The 18,618-nt window shown below is 42.6% G+C and overlaps 1 protein-coding gene across 2 annotated transcripts; it reads left to right on the top strand.

The window, feature by feature from the left end:
* Window positions 1-205: 205 nt before the first annotated feature.
* On the top strand, window positions 206-18,402 carry lrrc38b (leucine rich repeat containing 38b). 2 transcript variants are annotated; one of them, XM_061689044.1, is made up of 3 exons: window positions 206-416; window positions 958-1,558; window positions 12,759-18,402. In XM_061689044.1, exons 2-3 carry the CDS (start codon window positions 967-969, stop codon window positions 13,004-13,006), a joined length of 840 nt encoding a protein of 279 aa, XP_061545028.1. In that variant the 5' UTR covers window positions 206-416; window positions 958-966; the 3' UTR covers window positions 13,007-18,402. The 2 variants fall into 2 exon arrangements, with proteins under 2 accessions (XP_061545028.1, XP_061545027.1); XM_061689043.1 differs by having other exon boundaries at window positions 206-1,558.
* Window positions 18,403-18,618: the final 216 nt, after the last annotated feature.

Here is an 18,618-nt window from a genome sequence, read left to right as displayed (position 1 = left end):
TTGATACTCGTGTTTTAAAGGACATCTTCCCAACATAAATCACCACTGGAGGTCAACAAAATGGCACCTGCTTCCTCTCTTTGGCAGATTTCGACGATGGTTATTATGTCGTCACACCACAGGAAGTGACATCACATGTTGACAGCGCGGTTGGGACACGCCTCCGCGGAGGGAGGATGGGATTGTTTTGAGGGTGCGAGCTGAGTCGTGCCACAGTCGGAGGCAGACGTCGGAGCTGCGCGGCTGTGTTTGTGTGTGCGTGTGTGTATCTGCACCCATAATGCTCCCGCTCGGATGCTAATTCCCCGCTCCTGATTGGACTTAAAGAGGACAGCTGGGGTTGTCTTTTTTTTCGGGGGGGGGTGCATGCTGGGAGCTCCGCCAGGGAATCATCACAACAATATTAATAATAAAAGGTGGGGGTGAGGTGTCAGGGAGGGTGGGGGGGGGGGTAATTTTACGCCACGCTTGAGCAATGTTCCGCGGGATTCTCTGTGTGGTCACAAAGGCTTTTCCCGCTCGTTAATGGACCGATGGGGGGACGCGGCGGCGGCTTGCCATGCTTGAATCCCACCTCCGCGTCCCAGAGCTTCTTGGTGACCGCTTCCAGATCCACCGAGGACCCCCCCAGTACCCTCCCCTCACCCCCAAAACCCTCAACCATCCCTTTTGTCCCTGGTCTGTACCTCTGGCTACTTGAGTGTATTCACCCCTTCTGATGCCTAAATGATCTCGTGGACCTCCTCGCTGCTCCGCCGCCGCCCCCTGAGCCCCTCCACATTCCGGCATGTTGCTTCACCGGGGTTGATCCCCCTTTCACTCTCCCGTTACCCACCCTCCTTCCAATCTGCTGTCCTCTGACCCTTTTGTTTTTATCACCCCCCTAGCCTTTTCACCCTCTTTCTCCCAAACTCCTCTCCCCCCATGACCATGTTGCCATGTGTCTGCTGGCTCCAGCCTGTCCTCATGGTGCTGACGTCTGTGTTCTGGACCCGGGGGGAGAACTGCCCAGCGACCTGCCTGTGCCCGGACCCCCACACTGTGGACTGCAGCGGACGCGGGCTGACCCACCTCCCGGACGAGATCCCCCTGGACGTCCGCCGGCTCCTGCTGGCTGACAATTGGATACCCCTCATCCCCTCCGACTTCCTTGTTCTGTACAGTGACTTGGTCTACCTGGACTTGCGGAACAACACGCTCTCCTACATTGAACCGGGGACCCTCAGCACCTCCTCCAGGCTGGTCTTCCTGGACCTCGGCAGCAACAACTTGACAGAAATCCCCAAGGGCACGTTCGGGGAGTCCCGAAGCTTGATCAAACTGCGACTGGGCAACAACCCCTACCTGAGCATGGTGAGCGAGGACGCCTTCTTGGGCCTCACGTCTCTCCGGGAATTGGAACTGGAGCGTAACGCGCTGTCGAGCCTCAAGGTGGGCGCGCTAAGTCAGCTGCCCTCTCTGCGGGTGGTGCGGCTGGAGGGCAACCCCTGGGTGTGCAACTGCAACTTTGCCAGCTTGTTTGGATGGCTCATGGAGAACAGTCACAAGCTTCCCAACGGTAAGCAAATGTGGCCAAGTTTTCCATACACACGGTGTTGTGACATCTCACGTCTATTTATGTTCCTCCCTGACGGAGGGGGAACACCCTCCTCCCGAATCTTGTTCTAATTTCGTCTCTTTCTTCCTCCACCCGCGTAGCCTCCAATGTGAGTGTGTAATATGGCACACTAGCACTTGTTGGAGGATGAACCTGCAATGAGGCACACAGAAACGAGAAATTTATTCTGAAGAAATAGATTGGGAGAATATTTGTATTTTCATTTCAGTTCACAGTTATCTAGAACAGACTTTTACCCAGCCCAGTTGGTCAATATATAGTTTTTAGTAGATTTCTTATTTTATCGGCGTTATGGGTATCGGCCGATAATTAGCATTTTATGCTGATCGGCTTTAATGTCATAATTTGCCGAGCCGATCAATGACGCCATTGATCGGCGCCGCAAAAGACATTTACTCCGCGTCGCCATCATGCACAGTATAGTGGAATCCAAAAGCTAGTTTCTTTTTAGCCTTGTCGCGCATCTTTTGGCGCAGTCCAGTAATTATCTGACGGCCAATAAAGTGATTTAAAAATCCTGTTTTTGCCGATCACTGGGCTTCATCGTGTCAACGGAAACGCGACCGGATACACTTGTTACCATGGCGACGACAACAATAATCGATTGCGGCATGTGGTTTTAAGAACAAAATGGGGTAAACCGTGTGTTGGTGGTCACTGGTGCTCAGGAGAGGATGTTCGTTTAAGGCTTGCTTGAGGTATGTTCACGTTCTTTTAATACGATACGGCTCGCAAGCAGGCAACAAAACGTTATGTAGCCTAGCAAGCTCGTGGTAACCCGAACGGTTGTACGTAAACATTCCGCCGTTCTGTCGAATCATGCTCTAAAGTTTCGGTGTGGGTGAAGTAATTTAATTAAAAATAAAGTCATTTAATTACAGTAAGTTAGCACCCATTATTTCTGTCATGTTGTAATGTTGGTTTGACCTGACTGATTAGAATGCATGACCTGACGAGAGCAGTGATTTTCAACCTTTATGGAGCCAAGGAACATATTTTACAATTGAAAAATCTCACGGAACACCAACAAACAAAAATGTCACAAAAAGTGGATACATTAATTACTGTATTTACTTCCTGCCATCTAATAGACGACTATTCATTTGTACTGTCTGTCACTATGCCTCGCTGGCATAAATACAGGAACAAAGATACATTATTTATTGTAATTTTTTTTTTAGTAATTAGCACGCAAGTATATACAGTAAATGAACCGGTCATTTAAATTCATCCATATGTGATCGGATCGGTGATGGGTTCTCATTTTTTAAAACTCGCTGATCGGTGATAGGCCCCAAAAATCCTGATGGTGTAAAGCCTAGATTTTAGTTGATATAATACTTTTACATTTAGTTGAGAGCTTTTTTTTTTTCCAACTTTAATCCTCCATCCTCATCCAATTTCTCTACAAAAAGCCAGGCATTAAATTGGAATATTGTTATACTGGTTCACGAGAGAGCAGCACGGAGGTATGGTGGTTAGCACTTCTGTGTCACAATTCTGAGATTCATGTTTTATCAGGGATCCGGGTAGACATTTTAGGCCTTCTGACTTTGAGTTAGATAACAGGGCACAAGATTTGCTGTGTGTGTATGTTTGGTTGTGTGTGTGTGCTTCTGAGACACAACACAAGGCTCACACTAGCGCGTCAGACATATTGTAATGTGGCTGTGAGCTTCTTACATGAGTGGATGGGCCTCTAACAGCCATAGGGGGTTTGTACTATTTGTTCTAGTTCAGGCACCCAAAAAAAAACAACAACAAAAAAAAGTGAGGCTCTTTAATATCTTCTTTCATTCAGCTCAAAGCAGATAGCATATCCCATCGGACACTGCACAAATAGTTCCTACTGAGGCTTAGCCACACGATTACTATTGATTTTTTTGTTTAGTTAGCGTTGGAGTGCGAGAAAGCCACCACGCGGGAGCTGACGAGGTAAAATAAGACACAACTGGCATTGCAGCTTCATTTGACAAATAGCTCGCGCTGTCATTCAGTGTTTGTCAAAATTGGGCCTCTTCTCAGAATTGAGGACAAAAATGTGATGCCAATGCATCTTGATGTGGAGGCTGCTGCCGAGAGAGAGTGGGCGTACTTCTTCTTTTTCTGTCACCGTTCCAAGGTTGTTTGGGTGTGAGTGCTGACCTGTGTACGAAAACAGCCTCCTTAGAGCAAATCTGTATGCTGCAACATAAGGCCAGGGGTCCACACAATCCCGATATCGCGCCGAATCTGAGCATATCTCCCCTGTTCCGATCAAAGTCAGTAAAAGACCAGATGTCAGATGTCTGTAAAAGACCATCGTGAGCGATTATCCTGTGGTGTGGGATGTAATGAGTGTTTTTTTTCCCCCCTCCCTGATCTGCTCGCCAAACAGTTGGGGTGAACAATTGCAACTCTTCCTGTATGTGGACAGGTTAGTCTTGGTACTATGAGAGCCATTTGGTTTAAGGGAGTTTAAAACTGGAGATATTGTTATGTGTATGGTGAGCTGTGTTGGTCCTAAATGGTAAATGGGCTTTGACTTGTATCATGCATTTCTCCCCTCAAAGTAGCCAAAGTGCTTTAACACGGTCTCCTCATTCTCCTACTGATGACACAGCATCAGGGGCAAATGGGGATTCAATATTTTGCTGAAGTACGCTTTAGCATGGTCACAGGGGCTGAGGATTAAACTCACAACCTTTGAGTTGGGAGATGACCACTCTACCACCTGAGGCATGGTCATCTTTAGTACACCACACACAATAAGACCAGGAAGCACAAATTTTTTTTTTTCCCTCGTGTGGGGTCTCTCAGATTTTAAATTGAAGGCAAAAATCAGTGTGTGTGTGTGTGTGTGTGTGTGTGTGTAGCCCAGCAGAATCGTATGAGACCCAGTGAAAGAGCTGTATCATGAAAACGATGCCTTAACAAAGATAACAAGGACAGTAGCTCATTTCCATGAGACCGGCATTTAAGTTTTGTATTTATTTATTGCAGTTTTAATGAAACAAACTGGAAAGGAGGACTACGGTGGTGTCGTTCCACGGCACATTCAGCTGCCAGACAGAATTAATCAACTGACTGATCGCTCTCGATCACGGAAAAAAGTGTCACGGCCTACTCTCCGAAGCATGCCATTGGAAGCAGTAGCACAATAACAGATGGGACACTCATTAGCGAATGAGGTTGACATGATGCCATTTTGTAATATACCGTACATCGGCTCTGGTGAACGTCCTCCACGTGGGTGTTGGGAATGCACGTTTCATTCATCAGAGTAAGAAACTCAATTATGTGACGAGATAAAGTGCTTCTCTATCCTATACAGTAACGTCCGCTATTCATGGAGGACAGGGAACTGAGCCTTGCTGCAAGAAATTGTTGCCTCTCGGCGAAATGTTTAGAATTGCCTAAGTGTAGGTATGCCACAAACTATGATCCCCAAAAATTTAAATATCATTTCAAACTCATTTCACAACAATACCTTGATAATAAATGGCTTACAGATGATTTGAATTTCAAAAAATGCACCAGAAATGCGCACATATGTGAACATGCGGCGAAGGCTCTCCGTAACTTCCCTGGCTAAACTTAGCTCCGGGATAATCAACGCTAGTCTCTTGATAAAGATGTATCACTTCAAGACAATGTACTTCCTTGACACCAATCACCATAAAGTACTACTTTCCTATTTAAACTCTCAGAAAGAGCACAAAAAATTTAAAAAAAATTTTTTTTGGGCATCAAGCTGGGTACCATTCCACAGATGAAAACCTGAATTTATGAATCGTGAACTGCGATGATGTGCGGGATTACCGTGCTGTACATGTATGTGCCCTTTCTGTTTGTGTGAATGCTGCGTCCTCCACTATGATGTTTCTTTAAATTGTGACCAAGTCTCAATTCACATTCTATATCAGTCTTATCTCAGAGGTGCATGCTGCTTGTGAAGGTGTTGATTAGTTTGGTGTTAAAACGAGGAGGAGGTGCAAATGATGCTAACTGGCTGATATAGCACATAAAGGTCGAAACGCATACAATGGGTCCTCATTTAAGACGAAACCCAAAATTGTACGTGAGTCAGAACGTGCTGTTGTCTGTCACTAACCTACACTACTGCAGCAAAGTCATAATTATTGTAAATATAGAACAACCCAATGAAAAACTGCGCACGGCGTTAACTGAGCGTGCCTACCTGTGCCGCGTGACACTCTATTCTGACGCTGCTGCGCAAACTAGTCCACTGCACGCCGTTCCTAACCCCGAAACGTCTAAACAGCCTCTACTACCCTGTACATGTTGTGCGAGGTGGCTCAGGTAGAACTTGGCGGTTGAAATGCAACAATAGAGTTTTGTGAATTTGTTGGTAACTAACTAATGATTATCAAAGGAGGAGGTGCAGATGATGCTCACTGACTAATGTAGGATATAAAGGTCGAAACCTATTCTCAGTGGGTGAGTGAAAATGTTGCTAATTAAGGCATGAGCACGTGTGTTGCTCTACAACTAATGAGCTAAAGGTTGAAATGCAAAGTGCATTATTTAAAAGACTGTTAGCGTATTCAGACAAGCGCACGCTCCGCTATTTTTTAAATCGTCCTGAGATCTTCATGGTTCCCCCGACGCCCTGCATAATGTAGCAGGCAGAGAGCCCAATGCTGCAAAACCCAATTCCCATTTCATTTTTCAGGTCTTGATTTCCCCCGTGATGCAGAGTTCACCGATTGGCACACTTGTCTGTTTGAATAAGTTTGATTACTCCCGGTCAGTTGGATGGCAGATGCTCAAATAATTTAGGTTATTTTGGGATGTAGGGGAAAACGGATGCACAAAAAAGCTATACGGGTGTAAGACCATGCAGATGTGTATTTTGTTAGTTTTATTGTAGAAGGGATTTTTTTTTTTTTTTTTTTTTTTTTTTTTTTACATCATTGACATGCCTTTCTGAATATTGTAGCAGACGGAATGAAGTACAAGCGCTGCATTGCTGTAACACCATGCCAATGTGTATTTTGCTTGCTGTGTTATTGTTTTTCAACCCACATCTTACAGGTGTTACTTTAGAAGTTGTAAATACATTTGTGTTCCTTTTCTTTTTTTTAATTCACAGGCGTTTTGCCATGTCCTGCTGCTGTGATATCTTCCTACTTGGAGAGCTCATTTAGCTATTGGTGAGGAAATGCTAACCGAATTTGGGTGTAATGTACTGAACCAAACTCGACCGCTTCGGGGACTCGTGGTTATATTTAAGGTAATTAAATCTACCTGGTGGTTCAGTGTTTTTTCCCAATCTATTCGGGGAAAGGCTAAATTTGTTAAATTGCAACTAATTGAGACACGGCGTCTAAAGAGTGAAGGACACGATTTGAGTATGTGTTGGGTGCATATACTGTATATTGCTTTTCATGGGTGTTTTGTTTATTTTCTGATCAGGTAGTTGAAATGTTTAATTAAGGGATGAGTGTGAACATGATCCACTGCTATCTTGTCCGCCGCTGGGTTAAGGATGACCAAAGGCTATGTATAATTCAGGGTGACACAGTTCTCTGGGTGCATTGGCCAGGGTAATTGGAGCTGGAGCTGCCTCCGGGGCACGGCAGGCCAGCTCTGCGAACAGCTTCACCGCAAAGTAGCAGCTCATGTGATGGGAGATTTGGAGCCTGAATTTTCCTTTGTAACCTATCGAGTTGCCCCGCAAAAGCTGCAAAATGCTCCTTCGTCTTTTAAAATATATATATATAATTAAATAAATAAAGAGTCAGCTGTGAGCCTCCCACTACATCACTGGCTATTTTTACACCTCGTGTGGTATGGGACGATAAAAATATTAGTTTTTAACACAGGCTGGCAGCTTTATGTATCCTGGCCTGATTGCAAAATGTTACATTGCGCCATGACAAGCTGTTGACAAAAGGCCACAAGAAGCGCTGATGAAACGTGATGTGATTGGCTCTCCATGCGGAAGGAATCCCCTCCTGAGTGATGCACCCCCGACCCACGTTGTCACATGAACGCTCGTCATTCTGCATTTCACTCTCCTCCCTTCTCGGCTCCTTCCCTCCCCCACCCTTGCCATGTCCTATGAATTTTTCATTGCTTTTCTTTACGACTTTACAGCTCCGTCCTCGGCCCCTGAATGATTCTTCATTACATCTGCTTGATATTTAATCGGCTTGATACATTTCAGAGGGCGATTCAGTCATTAAGGCATTCCCTCCCTTCTCCACATCATGGACAACGTGCTCTCGTGCGAATGAAAGACAACAACGGTTGTTTGTTTATCGCTGACGCTAAAATCAGACATCAGTGTCGTTAAAGGGGGAGGGAAAAATCGTCGTAGATAGTGGTCCGTCACAACGAGGTAGATCAATCACGCCCAGAGACGGCGGATCAACCGTCCCCGTGGCTGACTGTAATCCCACATGTAATCCATCAACTGTCCTTGCTTGGAATGTGAAGGATTGATGCAGCATCATCCCATTAGTTTCAATGCTAGCATGTCGTTAAACCTGACCGTTATAATGTCCCTTCATCCCTTGACATGCACACTAGGCATAGAAAAATACAGTGTTGGTCCTCCCTTTGCAGATTGCACAAGTGTCCAAAGCAGAGTATGTATATGTACCAAAGCAGGAACGTTGTTTGCAAACCCATCAACTGAGTTAGACCAGAAAAAGCAAAGTACAGGTGTGAAAGAATCCTAAAACAATTTGCTGGACCAGAGCAGGTCATTCCCAAGACAGAGAAAATAAAACATCACCATTACCAAACCTTTGCATTCTTTGTGATGCTTTGCCAGTTTCCCCTTCTTTGGTTTGTATTTAAGGGATTACTCCCTTCAGTCTCCTCATTAACAGGTAAAATGCATGCTCCATTGTGTTTTAGGCTGGGGATGGACTTGGCCTGTCTAAAACCAGATACAGTATTTACTGTACCTCTGGTTCTGATACACAACTTGGGTACCATTATTTATAACACAAAATGTTTAGTTGAGCAAAAGTACTGAAAGAGATGCACTTAAAATAGACTTGACATTTAGTTGAAAATTCATTGCTTGCAAAAATTACACTACGCTTGAGACTCATTGACGTCTTGTCTTTTTCTTCATCATTTGCTAAAAATCTAAGAATATCCATCCATCCATCCATCCATCCATTTTCTGTATCGCTTATCTTCACGAGGGAATGAATATCTCTGTTAAAGCTAAAAATATATTTCTATGTAGATGATTTTACAGGAGGAGTTGCATTTTTAAATGTAGAAATTATTTTGTGTGCCTTTTTTCCCCATCACTGCTAGTCCGTAAACGCGTCTAGGGCACGACACTCACAATTTCTAAAGTCCATGTCCTTCCTTTTGTCCTCTAATGTCACAGAGCTGCCTTGTTACTCGTGGTGACAGCAAGTGGCTGGAATTGTTTTCACCTTGTGAGTAAGCTCTGTGTCTCATTGTGTCAAAATGTGGACTTCCTGTAGTGGGAATTAGCCAAGTGTGAGAGCCAGTGTCTGACCCCAAAGCATTAAGTGATCTTGCTTTAATGTAGCCATTTTACGTGAAGTGCAGGCTCTATTCAAAGAGTTGTGTGTATTTGCCTTTTCATTAATCCTGGTTATTAAAACAGAAAGGATTGCTCAATTCATGAGAGGCCACGTGTAGAAAAAAGCCTGGGAATGTTTTGCGCACGATAATCTCCACTAAAAGTTCCCCTGAGTTGAAGTTTCAAAGGGCCTGCTGCTTGGAAAGTGGCATGCCATATTGTTTGTTATGCATGAATAATAGTCTAGAGTCATGGCAAGCCACACTATTTTTAGCTCGTTATTGTCATCAGTCAGTTTACCAATATTATCACTTGTAAGGCCAGGCCTTTAGCATTTTTGTCTGGAAGCTCATTTGTTTTGACTTCCGCACACAATACAGCATGTTTGACGGGTCTTGGAGTTAATGGTGTCATTAACCAGCGTGCTCTTTTTTGCCCGAATCATTGTCATTGGCTTCTAGTCAATTTAACTCTGAGTCATGAGATTCTGATCCTTAAACAGACCGAGGAGGCTCTTGTTGTTGTTGTTTTTTTACTCTCTACAAATGTTCGAAACATACGGTATCAATAGGCACTCAGGACCTACTGACAACCACTCAGCTCACAATGTCAGACTCGATTCTGTGAAAATATTCCTTTATTGTCAATGATCTATTCAAAACATCCACCCATCCATCCATTTTCGATCAATCATTGCCCCCCAGAGAATGCTACTGTGGGCGGCTGCCCGTATCGCCCATATCAGAAACCGCCCCTGGTTGCAGGCATTGAGAGAATTTTTGCCAAAAAAAAAAACAACGTTCATCAGTTTGAACATTAAATATCTTGTTTATGTGGTGTATTCAATTGAATATAGGTTGAAAAGGATTTGCAAATCGTTTTACCCAATGTCCAAACATCATTGGAATTAGGCTTTGTATAAATTTGTAACATGAGACATTATATATCATATTGGAATGAAAGTTTACCTTTTTCACAACCCCTAGGTACCGTTATACGTTAATACAATGTGATTTATTTTTTCTGTTGTACATGATACGTACATCGTGAAAGAAATTGTTAGCCAAAAAATGCGTATTATACACGAGAAATTATGGTAAACACCTTCTTCTGCAGTTTCTGGGCTATTTTACGTTCCTATAATTTTCTCTTCAGTAAGGACGAAATGTCGTGTAATTTGCAATTAAAATTGCAAAACAATAACTAGCGGAGTGTAGCAGAGTGTCAAGAATGTTGAAACAACTTCAGTGACTGACTTACTCCGCTTCCTTCTTGGGGTGAATTAAGTCAAGGTTGCCTACAACACGTTTACATTTTATGATGTCTTAAAAGTAGCTGCTGTCACATTTTTTATTATCACCATAAATAACTGTTACTTTTTTCCATTTTGAGTTGTTACCTTATCCGTGCTGTCCAATGAAAAATAGGTATCTCCAGAATGTCATCGTGTACATTTTATTACAAAATCATCTTTTAGAGTGGTTCTTCTTTGCAAGTGTTTTGATTCTCCAGCTATGAAATTGTTACATGGAGAATGATATGAGTTCAGTAGCTGTCCCGTGGGCTCTACATTTACCTTAATTGTTCCGGCAGGGAACCTGCCGTAGGTGGACGGGCTGTACTCAACTGGGAAGACCTAAAACTCAGTGAGTGAACACTTGACGTTTATTAAATCAGCTCCCTCTGCATTTCCCTGCAGAATTTGCTCTACGGGATTAAAAGAAATAGGTATTGTGCTGTAAAAATATTTGAATTGTCCTTTCTGACATCCTTCCTGTGCCTTTGTCTGGATGTGAACACTTTCTTGTCCTTTTAATTGGGGTACACATGCCAACGATCAGGCCAAATTTGAGCATTTTACCTCACTTGCGATCAAAGTCAGCAAAGGCCCGATCATCGGATTTTCTTCAGTGATTATCCTTTGGTGTGGGGTGTGTAAGGACTGATTTTTCCACCCCGATCTGTTCGGAAAAGGATCAGGGCCGACAATCACAAGTGTTAAACCTGTTCAATATTCACAATGGCAAATTTTTATGTGTGTGGTCTACATCGAGTTGGGCCAAGCCGGGACTGTTACGTGAAACGTAACGATAGCCAATGCCAAGAGTTTGAAATTTGAACATTGTCCCTCCCTTACAATTAAAGTCAACAAAGGCCTGGTTATCAGATGTCTCTACAATATTATCCTAAGCAGTTATCTTGTGGTGCGGGGTGTGTTAAGAGGGCTGTTGCCTCCCTGATTTGCTCGCAAAATGGTCGAGTCCGACAACCGTTAACGTTCAATATTTACGATGCCAAATCGTTATATGTGTAGTCAACACCAAGTTGGACCGAGACATGGGCTCTGTGATTGTGGCGTGAACTAGAACAATAGCCAATTAGCCTGCTGTTGCTAGACAAATATTCTTTCGACTTCCTGTTTTCCGGCAGTCTGGATGCTCTGTGGCACAATGCTGCCTCTCACCGGTCAGTCTTGGTACTACAGTGTGACAGACAGCTGGTTTGAAGGAGAATGTTGGCCATCTTGAGTGCACCACACCAGAGGTGGTGGACTTGAGTCACATGACCTGAGTTAACTTAAGTCGACAATTTTAGTACTTTCGACTTGCAAGGCTCAAATGTTTTGTTTTTGAAAAAAAAATGTTTTTTTGTGTGTCTTGTGTGCAAACTTGGGAACATTTGGATTCAAGGATTGAATTTTTTTATTTAATCAGGAAAAGGAGACTAGCAAACATGCAAGGTTTCCTCAAAGATAAGAGACACAACAACTACTGCATTTAACAAACTACATTAACTTCACAGTTGAGCTGATATCTGGTTAAACAACTCGCTAGTAAGCTAACTAACTAACTAAATAAGCTTAATGTCATGTATGCATTTAATTGAGAAGATTATAAAGTAATAGACAATGGGAAGAATGTTTTGAGATGATTAAAAAAAATTGTCAATGTGAATCCTAACAACCCGTAGTTACGTAATTTACTGAAGTACATATACTAAGTTCAAAGCGGAATATGTGGAAATGTATGTTGTTGACTGAGCAAGACTGTTGGACCTGACTTATGACTTGCTGAACCCAAGTAATGACTTGAATCAACTTGCTTGAAATTTACTGGGGACTCGACTGGACTTTCTTGAAAATTTACTGGGGACTCTGGTCTTTCTTGAAACTTAAAGGTTAGGACTTAAGACCTAATTATGACTTAAACCTATGTGACTCCCTCATCTGCACCACACTCTATAAACAGCAATAAAAACACACTTGCTGATTTTTGTTTTCCTCGTCATGTGACAGTTCTCTTAACATTTTAAAAATTGTGAGGAGTGCACCAGACTGTACTTCAATATAATGACGAGGTTTACATTTACATTTTTCGAAACAACAAACTGTGTTTTTAGTGGCAATAATTAAAATCTTGGATGACATTTATTTAGTGCATATTGCACAATAATAAGCCTCAGTCCTGTCTGTTTGCCCTTGCGCGTTACATAATCCGCTGAACGGACGGCGCGCAAAAGCATTGGTCCGCAAGTCATAACATGGCGTCACTCACTCGCGAGCCTGCTTCAGCGTGTCTGGCAAATCTGTCTAAACTCATTTTCTCTCTCTGGGCCCAGGAGTGGAAGGCATGGAGTGCTCCCTCCCCATGGACGGCCGCCGCGTGTCCCTGACCCAGCTCTCCAAGGACAGCTTCCGCGAGTGCCAGGCAAGCCTGACTCTAACAGACCTGCTCATCATCATTTTCTCGGGCATCTCCGTGTCTGTGGTAGCCATCATGACCAGCTTCTTCCTGGCTTCCACCGTCCACTGCTTCCAGCGCTGGAGTAAAGGCTCCAAGGGCGACGAGGAGGAGAGCGAAGAGTGAAAAGGATGTACTTTTATAAAGGGCTCGTCGGATCCGGATGTTTCTTGTGTGGACAAGACTCCACATACAGAAGAAGTGTGCAACGCAGTGACAGATTTGTGCTGCTTCCTACCTGGTGAACGTCCAGGATTGTTTTATGGAAGGATCTCAGCCTGGTACCATTCTTAATTTCTTTGCAAAGGGGCATCAAAGTACAGTATTGTATGAAAAGTCAATCCTGAGGAGTAGATAATATTAGTGGGCTGCTCAGCTCCACTCCAAATGATTTCACTTTTTTCAAACATAGCTTGGGTAGCAATTTACATAGTTTGCTATAAAAGAAGCCACAGCGAAAAGATTGGGCTGTGTTCACACCTGTAGCTTGGTACTCTTGTTCGGACCAAAGTTTATAAAAAAGATATAAAAGATACTGTCCTATTAGGTGAGGTTGGATTTTTATCATCGTACTAATTTTCACAAAACTCAAATTGTCCAAACCAGCAAAGATGTCAGATGTGTAGAAATGAGCTAAGGATTGGCCTTTTGAAAACTATTTTCCTATGTTTAATAATTTATACAGTTTCGCTTTTTGAATTGAACTAGTGAGAAAAAAAAATCTTCTTTTCTACGATATTCTAATTTGTTGAGATGAACCTGTTCAAATAGTTTGGTCTTTTGAGTGCCTGCTTGCCCTAGCAAGTGTGTCTACTGCATGTCCCACATGCACAGATCCTCAACATTAATTGACCAGGGCAATTTGGTAGCTTGTTAATGAAGTGTTGCCTCCATGAGTGAAAATACAATTGAGAATTTTACTGTCTTTATGTTTTTTGGTTTTTTTTTCTAACTCTACACTCCTGCAACATCCTGCTAACAAAAGCCGTACTTGGCTCTCTGTGGTGTAGTGAGCAGTATTTCATTTGCATGAGACAGGCCCGCCCCCTCAAAACAGGCTCAGGCTTGAAAAACAGGGTGAAAGGAAGCGATAATGCTTGATCCTTGGGAGTATTTTGACAAAACCGTGTCACATACATCATTCAAGTCCTTGTAAAGTGAAAGTAAATATGGCTTCTACATTAGACACGCCACAAAGAAGAGTGTTGTGAACAACCCTGGCAAATTGGACTCATTAAAAGAACCAGCAAGTGTGTACAGTAAAATGAGGCTTAACACTCATGACAAATCAAGCCATTGTCTCTGCTCTCAAACGCTGTGGGCATGTCCACTGAATCTGTGAAATCACGCCCCACTGCAAAATGGATGCTACTTCGTCTAGCATCTTTTTTATGCCTACATATCTCTACGTGTGGCAGCTGCAAAAATACAGTACTGTATATCTGCTTAAAGCCACCAGTGGCTGGAGTATTCCCCACCGGGTCGTCGCAGGGCTTTCTACGCCGTGACGAGAGGAGCTAGCCACCAGTTAGCTTGTGAGCTAACAGGCTTGGGCCTAGTAATAATGACAAAGTAACTCGAAACCACTGATGCGAACGAAGGCGCTCAAGTTGTATATAGTGGGGGAGGGCGAAACTCATGCCAGGCACCCATTTGCGTCACTTGGTGTCGTTTTAGCTGAAATTGAAAAACTGAAATGGTGAAAATCAGTGAAATGCTATCTCTGAGTACTGAGCACTACATAGTTCTGTCTTTGCACGTGTTTTCAGTGCTTATCTTCAAACATATGTTTTTACAATCAAATCTCTGAATTCACTTTACCTTGGAAGGGTTACAAATTGGAAAGAAATGCTTGTCTCCTTTAATGCTGGTCTGTGTCTGTGGTCCATGTTAACTGAACCCTAGTCCACATATAAGTGAACCAAGACCACCTGCTCAAGAGGTCTCGGTCCGCTTGTTTGGTTCAAATGTGAGCCTTGTTACACTCGACCCATACAAGTGTGAACACAACCGTTACAATCAACTTTTCTGAGGGTTACTGTGACACTATAAGATGATCACACATACCCTATGAAATATCCGGAAGATATTTTATATACAATGATCTCAATATTTATTCCCCCCTTCCCTGTATGACATCACATCCTGTCATTCACGCCGTCTGTTTTGCTACCAGGCGAGAAAACAACGGACGGGCAAATTCCACGGTATACTATATAGTCACACACATGTATGTGGAAAATTAAAACAAACATCATCGTATAAATCCAGAGAATATACTCTTTCATTAGCTTGATGTAGAAAGCTTAACTAGCTCTGAGTATAATCCTCACAATTAGGGCAAAAAACAAAAACAAAAAATGTGGTATTATAAATGAATACAATGAGTACATGTACAACTATCGTGTCAATGAATGCACTTTAAATGGTGAATCTAATTATGTGACAGCCCTAATTACACCATTCTGACTGCTTTTGTACTCATCTGCCAAAGATCAGGTTGAAGTGAAGAGAGCCTTTAGGATTTTTATTTGATCTATTTCTCTAATTTCAGCGTTTCCAACTCAATGAGCCATCATTGTCACTTTACTGCCAGGCCCCTCGAAACCCTTTGACATACGTAAGAGCCCCCATAATAACCAGTCACTTAATAAATCATCGTTACCACGGGAATCGCCGTTCCCTTGTCGTGCTTTTAATAGTGTTCTTCCGAGGTATGACGATAATGATTTTACAGGAGAGGTTTGATTAACAAAAAAACATGACAGCCGCATTTCTCATTTTGATTGAAGGTGACCTGAATGTGTTAATTGCATTCTGGGTTGAGGAATGCTCAAAACCTGGACTGCTGGTGTTTGCATTAAAGAATTGCGCAGTGAGATGGGAATAATTGTGTCACACTGAGATAAGGAATGGAAAGAATGACCAAAAAAAAAAAATGTCAAGATACACGATGCCGGAACGCCTGTGTTGGTTGGTTTAGAAATAATATGTTGTGGTGACCTTGAGCGTGAAGCATTCCCAACGTTTGTCTGGTAAAAGAAGACAAGGAATGAAAGATAGCCATCTTTATATCACCATAACATGCAAAATCACTGGTAAAGCGGGGTATGGACATATACGGACAATCATGACACATTTCAACATTTTCCTTCCCTTTAGATTAAAGTTAGCAAAGGCCTGATTAGCAGAAGTCTGTAAAAGATGATCCTGAGCGCTTATCTTGTGGTGGTGTTGGTTAATTCTTCTCCGATATGATCGGAAAATAATCAGGGCCGACAATTGTAAATCGTCATGATCGCAATTCCTTATGTTTGCGGTCAAGAACTGATTTCGGCCAAGCCACGGTCTCCGGGATTGTTAAATGAAACGGAACAATAGCAAATTAGGAAGCAACCTGTATTTTCCTGATCTCGTAAACACTGTATGCCCTGTAGTACCATGCTGCCTCTCATAGGTCAATCTTAGTACTACAACAGACATCTGGCTCAGCGGGGGGAGCCTCACGATTGTCGTCGGAAATATTGTGTGTGTGGTGTGCTGTATTCGTCATCTCAAGTATACCACAAACTATAAGACACGTATGAACAGCTGCTGATGTTTTTTCATCGTCATATGTGGGGTCTCTCACGTTTAAAAAAAAAAATAATCGGTTAGGATATTATCAATCGGCATGTGTGTACCCCGCTTAAAATCTGTTGTGTGTTAACTGTGCTGCAAACCTAAAAAAAAACAAAAATCACCTTAAATTCTCATTTTAACTACTGTTCAAAATTCTAATGAGCTTCTTTGTTTATCCTAATATTTTTGTCGCCCAAAATGTGTGTTGTTGTTTCATTTTATGGGACTTGAAAGCAAATGGGGTTTCATACATCTAGCTCTGTAAATAAGCTTGACGACATACCTTGGCAGATAAATAGGTGGTAACCAAACCACAGGAAACAAGAGGTATTTAAAACAGGGAGGGGATACAAAATCTACGCCCACACTAATGATATCTGTAAAGTTCGCTGAAATCCGCCAAAACGTACAGCTATAAAGTAGGGGTCCTGAGGTTTATGTCATGGCATTCACCATTTCAAGGTTATGGACCGCATGCTATAAACTAGTTTGCACAGCGACAAAAGAAGGCAATGTTCAGTTACCGCCGCACTTACTGTTTTAGCATATATTTTGTTTTATATTTTTGGTCTTGATGTGTTTATCATACAAATATTTACTGTACTTATGCAATTTACTACTGAATTAGCATAGGTTAGGAATAGGCTACGGCTTTTTTGGACTAACAAACAAATTCAGATAATGGTGTCAGTCTGAGAAACTGAATTTTGTCCTAAACCGAGGACCCCCTGTAAACTCGTCACAAAATGTCTGGTTTTTGACACCAATATGACAACTCGTACGCCGCACTTTGTGATGTCGCTCTTCTATAAACACAGCAAGGAGAAAATTGGATGCTATTGTCTGTGAAATAAAGAGGATAGACTGCCAACGCCCTGCCGCGAATAGCGAAAAGCAGCGAGTAAATGATGCCTCCTCCCTAAATGATTTAGAATTGCCTATAGTTGCACAAAGATTTTGGCAAATCACATACATGAATCTCCTCAACTTAGGTAAACATAGTTTTGGGGCACAAATATGCCGCAATATGGCGCCAATACTTTTCTTGTAGACGTGGCTTTGGCCTGAGAACGAAGATAGCAAATGGGTAAATCTGAGTCGCAAATTTGTGGAGAATCACTGTACTGATGAAGGTCTCTTATTTCCTGGAATTTTACAGTATGTCGATGTATTTTGGTTGGCTAGCGAACTACTCTCCCTACTGACTTGGACTTGTCCCCCCTGCCCTCTGCCATTTGCTTAGACATTACAGTGAATAATCACTGGTTACTCAGAAAAGTGGTGGGAATTTGTAGATCCCAAAGCTGATTAGCATAACGACGCTACGAAAGAAGCTAGTTTACGTGTTCCGGAATCAAATGGCACAAAATCCCAAGACATTGAGTGTTTTATTTTATAGAATCCAAAAGGGACTTTGTTTTTATACATATCATTATGGGTTCCAACTACTGTGTAGTTGCTGTATTGACAAACTCTTACGTTAGCTTAGCTCTTTGCTCTCGACGCATATGTTCGCATGACATGACTTCATTTCTCTCGCAAACACCGGGACATTAGAGCATGCACTGCTGGATTAACTACTCTTAGATTCATGTCTATTTTTATATTAAACCTTTCAGAATGGAGTGTTCATTTACTGCCAGGCCCCTCTGGGTCAGTGTTGACATTGCAGACCCCCCAGTGGCCACCTCTCGCACACGGCTTTGTCAGATGGATATTGAAGACGCCCCATCTTAAAGAGAGGTGACAGGTCAGAGTCAAATGAAGATTATAAACAGCAACGACCGTGACGCCGTCGTTGCACATGAATGCATTTCAAAATGTCAAACACGTTGTATGTGTAGCTGTATCTTATTGTTTGGTTTAAAAAAAACACAAATAAATACCTTTTTTTCTGTCTTCTTCTTGTCTCCTGCACCTTTCTTTTTTAAATGAGCCCTTCTTGCCTTTTTCATGGTGGATCCTCAAAATGATGATCAAACTTTGACACCATTCTGCGCCCACATTAGATGGCATAGGAAAAAATGTTTGGCAGTTCAGCATTGCCCGTCTGTCTAGGTAGGATGCCTGCGTCCGATTGAGGCTCATTTGGGAAAATTGCCTTGTCGTGTCGAGTT

Source organism: Phycodurus eques, chromosome 10 (assembly GCF_024500275.1).
Source record: "Phycodurus eques isolate BA_2022a chromosome 10, UOR_Pequ_1.1, whole genome shotgun sequence".
Lineage (NCBI taxonomy): Eukaryota > Metazoa > Chordata > Actinopteri > Syngnathiformes > Syngnathidae > Phycodurus > Phycodurus eques.
The sequence above is the reverse complement of the archived record's forward strand: the minus strand, read 5'-3'. Positions and strand labels throughout refer to the sequence as shown.

Excerpts from the sequence above, each read along its gene's own strand:
- lrrc38b (XM_061689043.1), top strand. The coding sequence starts at position 925 with ATGACCATGTTGCCATGTGTCTGCTGGCTCCAGCCTGTCCTCATGGTG. Across the intron at positions 1,559-12,758 it reads CAGTCACAAGCTTCCCAACG|GAGTGGAAGGCATGGAGTGC; the intron begins GTAAGCAAATGT and ends CTCTGGGCCCAG.